Source organism: Entamoeba histolytica, genomic scaffold (assembly GCF_000208925.1).
Source record: "Entamoeba histolytica HM-1:IMSS scf_1104750518363 genomic scaffold, whole genome shotgun sequence".
NCBI lineage: Eukaryota > Evosea > Mastigamoebida > Endamoebidae > Entamoeba > Entamoeba histolytica.
In genome coordinates, this window is record NW_001914927.1 from 1 (window position 1) to 10,785 (window position 10,785).

Below are 10,785 nucleotides of genomic sequence, written 5' to 3' on the forward strand. Positions count from 1 at the left end.
CGTGAAAAAGGAAGTAGAGGAAAAGGAATGACAACGCTGTCATCAATGTGGAAGGATTTACCTGAAACAGAAAAAATTCGATATGTTGAACTTGCTAAAACAAATAAAACAAAAGAAATTCATGTTGATAATGTTAAGCCTGTTGTTGATGATATGCCAACTCTTACTCCAATGCCACAACAATCACAAGAAGGAATAGGGCCAATGCCAAGTGTTACACTTGATGTTATGGAAATGAAAAATATGAATGAATTTTTACCTCCTACTCTTTAATTGTGTTGTTTGTTTTAAAACTTTTATTTTATTTTTTATATAAACCAAAAATTAGAGTAATGAGTCAATCCTTCATTTAAATGATTTTTGAAAACCTCAATATGTTGGTTAGTTGACTTTTATTTATTCATACAACCTCAAGAGAATAAGAAAAAATAAATAAATACATTTCATGGTGTTTGTTATATGCAATTGTATTTTGATAAATTTTTTAAAGTGTTTACTACCTCTTATTTTATTTATTATCAAACTATTATTTTATAATTGTTCAGATTAATTTTAAAGTATAAATACTTAATGTTTTGTTGAAATTGAATGATTCTTAGTTTGGTTGTAAATTAAATTGATAATTAATTTTTTTTTAATAATTAAGTTAATAATTCATTTTTATTAATGAATATTAATAGCATTTTTTAGCATTTGATTGTGTTTGAATTTATTTAATAAAAATAAACTTATAAAATGAATTTTTTTTATTAAAAAACATCTTTAAAATTAATATATCTCTATCTAATTTTGGATATATACTGATGAATAATAAAATACATATTTTTGAAACATTACAAGAATTTATAATACTTTTAATATAATTAAATAAAGATTTTATAACTTTTTATAATGATGTTTCTATATTTTTGGTTATTTTTATTTGCAGTTTTTATAAATAATACACAAAAAGAAACAACCAATAATGATGTAATAGCAATAAATATAAAATAATAGATTTAATATATGTTTATAATTTGTATTAATATACTAAAGCAACTTATGAAAAGAATAAGAATAATAATTAATCGAAGTATCAAAGAAAAAATTAAAATAGAGACTAATTTAAAGACAATACTAAATAATTAATAAAATATTAACGTTGCTAAAACATCACCAATAAATAACTAGAAATAAATAGAATTTTTAGAATAAATGTAAAGATGAAGAACACAAATAAGAATTAATAAATTAATAAAAATTATAATATGATTAACAAAAGTAACAAAGACTATTTTCTATATTTTTTCCAATCTTTCATTTTTATTTTTTATTTAGTTTTTTATTGTTTAAAATAATAAAATTAGAAATAATGAATGATGTTTTGTTTCATGAAAATTTAAAATAAAAGCATGTTTAATAACATTGAAAATGAACTTAAAATCATCATTTCATTACAGTAAAAAAATTATTTTCATTTGGAATTGACTTAGGAACCGCGTCTTCTTCTATTGCATATTATGATATTATTAGAAATGATTATGAAATACTTCAAGATGAAAAAAGAAAAAAAAACAAGTAACTTCATGGGTTAGTCTTTCGCAAATAGATAAAAGTTGTTATACGATTATAGGATATGGTGCAAATGGTGATATTCACAGTGAATGGTTTATTTATTATTCTAAGAGAATTAGAGGAAGAGATGAAAGTGATGTGAATTATGAATATTGTGATAATTATCCATTTGAAGTACAAAGTTGAGATAATGGAAGTATGTGCATTGAATGCTATAATCCAAAAACTCAAGATGTTGAAGAATGTGAACCAGAAGAAATAAGTGGAATGATATTAAAATATTTATATGATATTACACAAGCATTTTTACAAATTGATTAATTAACAAATGTTGTTGTTACTGTTCTAATCAATTTTAATAAAAAAAAAGAGATGCAACGTTGTTTGCATGTAAAGTGGCAGTAATTAAGAGTGTTAACTTGCTAATGAACCGAAATCAACAATTATTGAATATAAAAGAGAATGTCCACAATCATTAAAAGATGGAGATGGTGTTGTAGAAGTTGATTTTGGATGATAAACATTAGATGTAACGTGTTGTAGAATAATACAAGGTAATAATGTTAAAGTATATTCAGGTGGAGATGACCAAGACTTATGAGGAAATGATTTTTGGCACAGTAATGATGGATATTATTAAAGAAAGAATAGAAGAATGTTTTGAATGGTATTATGAAAAGAGATGAGGAACGAACCAAAAAGAAAAGGCAATGTATAAATGGAAATTAGTTAGATTAAAGAAAGAAGCAGAATGAATGAAAATTGAATTAAGCTGTAAAACATATTCTGAATTAAATTTAGAAACATTATTATGACTATGGCATTGAACATACCATTACAAGACAAGAATTTGAAAAAGAATGTGAACAAATAGAATTATATGAAAGATTTATAAATAAAATAAAAAGTTACTCAAAGAAAAAGATATAAAAGAGAAAATGTTCAATTAGTATTTTTCATTGGTGGAACATGTAAAATGCAAAGAATTAGAGAAGAAGTTAGGAAGTTATTTGATATACAAACATTTGCTGATAATAATTTAATCCAATTACTACTGTTGCAAAAAGAGCTTCATATTTCGTATATTTTAAACAAGACAGTATTGATAGTAATAACATTGTATATGACATTGTTCCATTACCAATTGGAATAGAAGTAGAAGGATAAAAATTTGAAGTAGTTATTAAAGAAGGAAACACACTTCCTACAAATGTAATAACAAAATAATACCACACAGCCAGTGATAATCAAACATCAATGAAATTTAATGTCTACAGACAATTTGGTAATCTCACCAATTTTTATCAGAATGGAATATATTACTATACTTCTTGTTGATACAAATTCAAATGGAAAAATTGGAGAACAAAGAATCGAGTTTACACTTCAAAATAATAAAAAATGGAGTGATGAATATTAGTAATTCTATTATTGGAAGTAATATCAAAAAGACATTCAAGTTATATTTATTTGTCTAAAAGAAAATATGATAAATATATAGAATTAATAAAACATTTCAAAGATTTTATTAAATGAATAAATTTAATTTTTGTTTTATTTGTTGATCAATATGAAAATAGATAACTATAATTAAATCCAGATTTTCATAACTGATAAAAAAAATTTTTATAATGTAACAAGTTATAATTACATTGTTTTTCATATTGTTTGTTTGAAAAAAATTAACTAATCCTTTCCAGACAAAATTACTCTTTATAATTAAAAAAATTATATTTGATAACTTTAATTTGAAAATAAGAATAGTTAAATAATCAACATACTATACTCATAGTTATATTAATGATAAATACTATAAATTTTACAATAATTGTTTAAAAAATATAATATTCTTTTTCTTCCTATAACACTCTTCTAATCTTTTTTAGTTTTAATAATCTAGAAATAGCTAAAAACTTCCAATACTCTATATCTTTTAATGGTAATTTTATGAAATTTGGTTTAACAATGAAATAACTACTTGATTATAAACACTCTTTTATACTTTTATTTTGAAATATATTTAATAATAATCATTGTTGTACCAGAATGAGAGATAAAAAAAATAATTTTACTGAAAAACTCAAAGAATTATATTAGAATAAAATAAATAAATAATTAAAGACGTTCTTCAAATGTATATTATAATTCCAAAACTGAATATTAAACAAATGATAAAGAAGATAATAACATGAAAGATAATCCTATAATTTATTAATAAAGAAAATAAAAATGAAATATTTTCTTATTATAAAAATAAAAACGAATATATCTAATAATATTCACAACAATTAAAATTTATAATAATTAAATTGTCAACATAAAACCAATGATAATTAAATAAATAGATATATTAAAATAAATTAGAAATAGAAATGAACATATCAATAAAAATACAACCTTTCAAATGACTAATTAAACTTTATTTTGATTAACAATTATTAGCACAGACAGTGGTACAAGTCTTAACATGAATTAATAAAAATAAACTATAAACTATTAAAGTTTAAACAATTATGAGTCAATTACTTTCATAAAGAAAAAAAAAAAAAGAAATCAATTATGATTAACCTTATTTTTTAGGTTTTCATCATGTTGAGAAGTGAGTGAATCAGTTTCTTCAACACGCTTTATTTCTATTGAAATAAAGTTTTTGCAAGCATGCTCGACTTAAATGGTTCCTCATTTAAGTTGCTGCCTGACTTTTATTTTGATTTTAATGAGTAATATAATATTTCTCATTCTTTATATTGTTGTTTTAAGGAGAGTATATCCATAACATACTGTTATAGCTCATCTCCTTTTACCTTCGACACCCCTTAAAGAAACCCTATTCCTTGATAATATCATTATGTTTAATTTTTGTGCAACAATATCAATTATATATGCGTCTTCTTTAATAAATGATAATTCTTAATACATAATACCTCCTTAGTAAATAATAATCCTTATAAATAATAATGAATAACAATACACGTTAATGAATAACAATACACGTTAATGAATAATAATCTTTTATAATAATCACTTCTAATAAATATTAATAATAATTAACAGTTAGTTTTGAATAGATATTATCTCACCAAAGGCACGTCATGACCAGACGATAACTGGGAGATTCGAAGCATGGGATTATTTTAGGGTTTCATGTGGTGTCTCTGACGTGCCATCTTCGAATCTGAGTCAATTACTTTCATAAAGTTAAAAAATAATATTCTTTTAAATAAAAACTAATTATTATGAAAAATCAAAACATTAACTTAATGAATTATCGTATTTTTATTTTTGTTCAGTGCATGGTGTTGACATTTTCTTAGCTAATTTACCACATTTTACTTTAAAGGTTTTGATTTTCATGAACTTATCTGTAGTATTTGGAAGAACATTACTAACAGCATCAGATAATGCTTTAGCATTCTTTAAAGCAACTTCTTCTCTCTTAAGGACATATCTCTTATCTAATTTACCTTGTAATCTAGCAAGAGCAATTTTGTTTTCAGCTTTGTTTACTTTCAAAGCAGCTTTTCTATTTCTTCTATTAATTCTATCTTGAACCATTTCTTTAATTTCTTTTTGTCTTTCTTTTAATTGGTTCATTTTTCTATTATGTGCATCTAAAAGAATATCACGGGCAATTTGAGTTTTAAGACCTTGTCTTTCTTGTTGTGACTTAACAGCCTTATCCTTTAACATATCAATTCCTTTCTTTTCATTTTCAATTGACTTTTTCATTTCTTTAGCAACAGTATGAATAATTTTCTTTTTATTGGCAGTATCACCTTTAGCCATTTGAATATCCAAAGTAGCTGATTTATCTAAGGCATTTCTTTTTTCATTACTAGCAATAACATTTTTTAAAATTGATTGAGTAGCTTCTCTCTCTAATTGTTGTTTTTGAGCTTTAAGTACTTTATTTCTCATATTATTAATATCTTTTCTGTTCATTTCATATTCTCTATTCTTTCTCATTTGAGTTACTTTTGCAGCTTTTAAGGTATCTTTTTCAATTTGTGCATCATTAGCAATTTTTTTATGAGCAATTACTCTTCTTGTTTCAAAAGCTGTTTTTTGTTTTTTTAATTCGTCAATTTCATCAGCTAATTCAGCTTTAATTTTTCCCATATAATCATTCTTGGCAATTTCTAATTTATTCTTTAATTTAGAATCAAGTACTTTTTGTTTTAAATCTTCAACTTTCTTTTGTTGTTTTAATTTATATTTTCTAAGTGCGTCTCTAGCACATGCAATTTTTGCTTTTTTATATCTTTTTAATTCAATAAGTTGTTTTTCTAATTTAATTCTATCCTCTTCATTATTTTGAATTTTTGCAGTTTTAATTTTTTCTTCTAATATTAACATTTTTCTTCTTACAATTTCTGCTATTTCTTCTTTCTTTAAATTATCAGCTCTTTCTTTCATTTCTTGTGCAATATCTTGTTGTCTTAAATTATTTAAATATTCCTTGGTTCTCTTAATGGCAGCTACTCGTTCTTTATGTTCTGCTTGTTTTACCTTTTCAACTGCCTCTTTTGTTTCTGTATTTCTTCTTTTAGCCTCTTCAAAGTCTCTAATAAATCTTCTTCTATTTCTCATTTGTTCTGCTTGTGCTTCTACAATCTTTTCTGCAGTAATTTTAAGTCTATAATATTCTATACTTTTCTTTCTTAATTCTTCCTTCTTCTTATTAAGTGCTTCAACAAGAGCTTTTTCTTTAGCAACTTCTTCCATTTTAGCTTTTAATTCAAGTTTCTCGGAGTTTTGTGTTTCATTAATTTTCTTTAATGACTCAATAATGGAAGCATTAACTTTAGCACTTTGTTGTTCAATAGTTTTAATACTAATATTAATCTTCTCAATTTGTTCATTAACTTCTTGAGTTTTATTGACGGCTTGTGGTTGTTGTTTATTGATTTGGTTTAATCTAGTTTGAATAGCTTCAGTTCTATTTTCAGGTGGAATTTTAATATCTTCACTTAACAAGGCTTTTGTATAAGCTTCAAACTCAAGAAAACTAGTTCCATATGGTTGATGTGGATTAAGTTCACTAACAACATTAGCAACTGTAGTTGGTGTACATCTAGGAGCTGCAAGAGCACTGACAACAATTAATAAAATATGTATGACTTGCATATGATAGTATGATTTTTAAGATCATCTCATATATCTTTTTCTTTTCACCAAATTTACATTTTCTTGGTGATTGAAATAATTCACTTTTTCATATTCTTTCGTAGAAGTATAGTTTTTTTTAATTCCTTTTATTATGTATAAGTCTCTTTCTTATTTCTTAACCTTTGTTTTTTTTTTAACTAAATTCATTTTGCTATCAACTCGTTGATTTTAAACAGAATAACTACCCGAAAATTTATGTCTGAATTGGCTTATTTTTATAATAAACATATTGTAAGAAGTGAAGAAAAATTCAATAACACAATACTAAATTTTGTTATTTAAAAATCAAAACACAAACCTAAAAAAAAAATAATGATAAAAACAAAAAAGAAATAAAGAAAAAAAGATCTTAACAACTAAAAAAGTTTATATTATTTACATGAAGTTGTTGTATTTTGTATTATTAGTTGTCTTTGTTTCTGCAACTCCCAAAACCAACTCAACAGAAAAAAAACAATCTTCAATTGACAAGTTGATTAATGATGCTACAAATACTTCAAAACCTATTCCTGTTGTTGAAGCCGATCCATTAAACACAAATGAAACACAAAAATTAATCAAAGAACTTGCTGATGCAGAAGTTACAAGAAATACCTTAAAAGAACAAACAAAAAAAGCTCAAAAAGCATTATTAAAACAAACTGAAGAACTTGCTAAGGAACATAAAATTCGAATGAAAAAAATTAAAGAACAATCACAAGATTTTGAGAAAAGAGAACATTTAAGAGAACAAGTTGAAGAGGCAAAATTAGCATTATTACATGCTAATGGAAGCTTTGTAGAAACTAAAAATGATGTTGCTGCATTAAAGAATTATACAGAAGAAGAAATGAAACAAATTGAATATCAAAGAAAGGTTCAATTACGTGATAAGATTGATGCAGAAAGACGAAGAGTTCAAATAGAAAAATTAAAGAAAGCACTTAATAAAAAACAACAAGAAATGGAAAAGAAAATAAAAACACAACATGAAAAAGAAGATAAAGCTTTTAAAATTGCTCATCAACGATTATTAGAAAAGTTTGATAAAGAAAGAAAGATAAGAAAAGATGCATTAATGAAAAAAGAAATGGAATTAAGAAAGATGAGAGCATTAGAATTTGAAAAATTTAGAACAGAAGTTGAAATGGAAAGAAAGATGAAACGATTAACTATTGAAGAAACTCAAAAACAATTATTAAATCTTAGAAAAGCAGAAGAAATTAAAAGAGAAATTGTAAGAGAAGGAATTAGATATAAAAAATTATTAGAACAACAAAAAATGAAAAAAGCAGAAGAAAAAGCTAAAATGATTGAAGATCTTAAGGATAAAGCTGTTAATTTAATGCTTCAAAAAGAAGATTTAAATAGAAAGAGAAAGATTGAAGCTACCGAATTAATGAATGAAGTAGCAAATGCTAAAAAAGAGATAGAAACAAATATCAAAATCACAAAAAAAGGAATTCAATCACGAAGAGAAAGAAAAGCAGCAATAAGAACAGCTACAATTCGATCAGAAAGAACAAAAATGAGATATTTAAAAATTAAAGCATTAAAAGACATTTTAAGTAAAAAACTTGCAGCAGAAGAAAGAATTTATAAAAAGAAATTAGAAGAACAAAAGAAGATTAAAGCATTAGAATGTAAAGCAAGAGGACTTGTTAAGAGATTAAGTAATATTGCAAAAGAATATAATAAAAGAAGTATTGAAGTTATCAAAAAAGTTAAAGCAGAAAAGAAAGCATTATTAATTAGAAAAATGTTACTTGAAAAAGCTGATGAAATTAATGAAAAACGAAGTTTAATTAATCAATTTAAATTAAAGATACGACAATTAGAAGAGCAAGAATTAAAACATCAAATGCAATTAAGTGGAGTTGAAAAAGATATTTTAAATCAAAGAACATTAGCTAAAATTATTAGAATGAAAACTATGAGAGAAAGAATGAGAAGAAAGAGAATTCTTGCATTAAAAAAGAATTTAAGAAAAATGTATTTGGAAAGAAGAGATATGTTATGGAAGAAACGATGTATTAGATTTAGAAAAACAGCTAATATGAAACAAAATGAAGAGTTAAGAAAAAGAAAAATAGCACGTATTATTTGTGGAAAGAAGTATTGGAAGAAACAAGCTCCAAAAAAATGTTATGATTTTATTGGAGGAAAATATCACGATTTAATCCATAAACCAGGTAAAAATATATTCAGATGTCCATTTGAAAAATATCATGGAATTACTAAATGTGATAGTATTGAATTGCCTTAAACTTAAAACAAATGAATTTATTTTTTACTTCTTCTTTCATTTTTAAATCTTTTTTTTAAATAACAAAATTATTATAAATTTTGTTAATTTTAAATATTTTAAAATAATACTTTAAATTGACTTATTGATTTTTTTACTTCGGTTATTATTATTATTAGTCATTAATAGGTTTGATTTATTGGTTATCTTATTGATAAATATTATCTCCTATGATTTAAAGGCATTTATTGTATTTTTAGTATATTTAAATTTGTATCAATTTATATTCACAATTTCGTTCATATCCGAGTGTTATGAAATGTTCATATTCTTCATTGATTCGTTTTTATTCTTTTTTAGTTCATTTTCAATTAATTCATATTGAATCATTTCATTTCAATTATTATGATTCGTTTTGGTATGAAATGATTTGGATATTCTTTTCCACAAAGTGCATTTGATATTCCTTTATATGAAAATGAATCTTGTTGACAATATGATAGTGTTTTATTATTTTCTTTATAAACACAAATATCACCAAATCCAAATTCAAACAAATACTCATCTGTTTGATTATGTAAATAAAATGCACATTGTTGTTCTTTAATATCAAATTTCTTCATTCTTTTCATTCTTCCATTTGATTCTAATGAAAATAAAAATGATTTTGAATCATATATCCAACCATCATCTTCATCAATTTTCTCATTAACATATCCTCCAAATTTATTTCCTTCTTCATCTTCAATAATAATTATTATATGTTTTTTATTTTTTATTCTTTCTCCAAATACTGATGTAATAACTTTCCAATCATCTTTATCTGAATCAAATAGTATATTTCCTACTTTTCTTTCTGTCCATTCTTCTATTTGTTTGATTTCTTCCATTCCTTTCATTCTTTGTAACCTCTCTTCTCTTCTTTTCTCGTGGTTTAACACTTCCTAAATAATATTGATAATTCTTAGTAGTATCATCAATTGATTGTTGAATGTGTGGAAGTGTTTCTACTACTTCTTTAATTATTTGGTTGTTCTTGTTTATTAACTCTTCCATTTTAATTTAATTTGATGTTTATAAGTTCAAATAAAAATAACTATAAACATAATTATAACATCTAATCAAAATGGTTATTGATTAATTGATGTATATGCTTATTAATCAAAGTTTTACAAAATAAAGTACTAATGTTTCAAACTTATTGGAAGAACTTTTATTTTTATTTTTAGAATTGTAAACATAAATAAAAATAGAATAGTTATTTTTAAATCGCCAAGAAATTTTCACTTCATTATTTCAGATGAACAGAAAGAAGTTATACGACAAATACATTAAAATTAAAGCACATAGAACATTCTATATAATAGAAAACAGAGATTGTTCTACTGGCTTAAATACACTCTGAACAGTTGAAATTTCGTTTAGAATTTTGTTTGTAGTATGAGGATTTGTTTCTTTTTCAATACAATTGAGCTTTTTCAGTCTTCCAAAGAAATGATTCTTTACATCATTTGGTGATCTTCCTTCTAAACAACTTGCAATAGTTGTCCATTTATTTCCTATTTCTTTTCTTTTTTGAAGAATAAGACAATCCTCTTCTTGACTCCAAGGTCGATGATAGATGGATTCGTTGTTATTGAGATATCGCTCTCTACATTGTTTCTTTGTTCTGGTTGGAACCATAGAAGCAACTTCTTCCCAATTATTAGTTCCATATCGTTTGATTCCTTCCATTAACTGCATTTCTTCTCTTGTTGTCCAGATTCTGACAATCTTCTTTTTAATAATGTCTGAATCAGAAGAATTGTTTGTAGATGATGTATGTATGCACGAACTCA

At 24.1% G+C, this 10,785-nt stretch overlaps 3 protein-coding genes across 3 annotated transcripts, besides 1 other annotated feature; 1 reads left to right on the top strand and 2 right to left on the bottom strand.

Moving 5' to 3' along the window:
• Window positions 1-4,086: 4,086 nt before the first annotated feature.
• Window positions 4,087-4,731: a repeat region.
• Window positions 4,732-4,830: 99 nt separating this feature from the next.
• EHI_133530 (uncharacterized protein) lies at window positions 4,831-6,681 on the bottom strand (the record flags this gene model as incomplete). Its single annotated transcript, XM_650343.1, has 1 exon — window positions 4,831-6,681. One exon carries the CDS (start codon window positions 6,679-6,681, stop codon window positions 4,831-4,833), a length of 1,851 nt encoding a protein of 616 aa, XP_655435.1.
• A 421-nt stretch (window positions 6,682-7,102) lies between these two features.
• Window positions 7,103-8,968, top strand: EHI_133540 (uncharacterized protein; the record flags this gene model as incomplete). Its single annotated transcript, XM_646434.2, has 1 exon — window positions 7,103-8,968. One exon carries the CDS (start codon window positions 7,103-7,105, stop codon window positions 8,966-8,968), a length of 1,866 nt encoding a protein of 621 aa, XP_651526.2.
• Window positions 8,969-10,303: 1,335 nt separating this feature from the next.
• On the bottom strand, window positions 10,304-10,690 carry EHI_133550 (myb-like DNA-binding domain containing protein; the record flags this gene model as incomplete). Its single annotated transcript, XM_001913656.1, has 1 exon — window positions 10,304-10,690. One exon carries the CDS (start codon window positions 10,688-10,690, stop codon window positions 10,304-10,306), a length of 387 nt encoding a protein of 128 aa, XP_001913691.1.
• Between the last annotated feature and the right edge of the window lie 95 nt (window positions 10,691-10,785).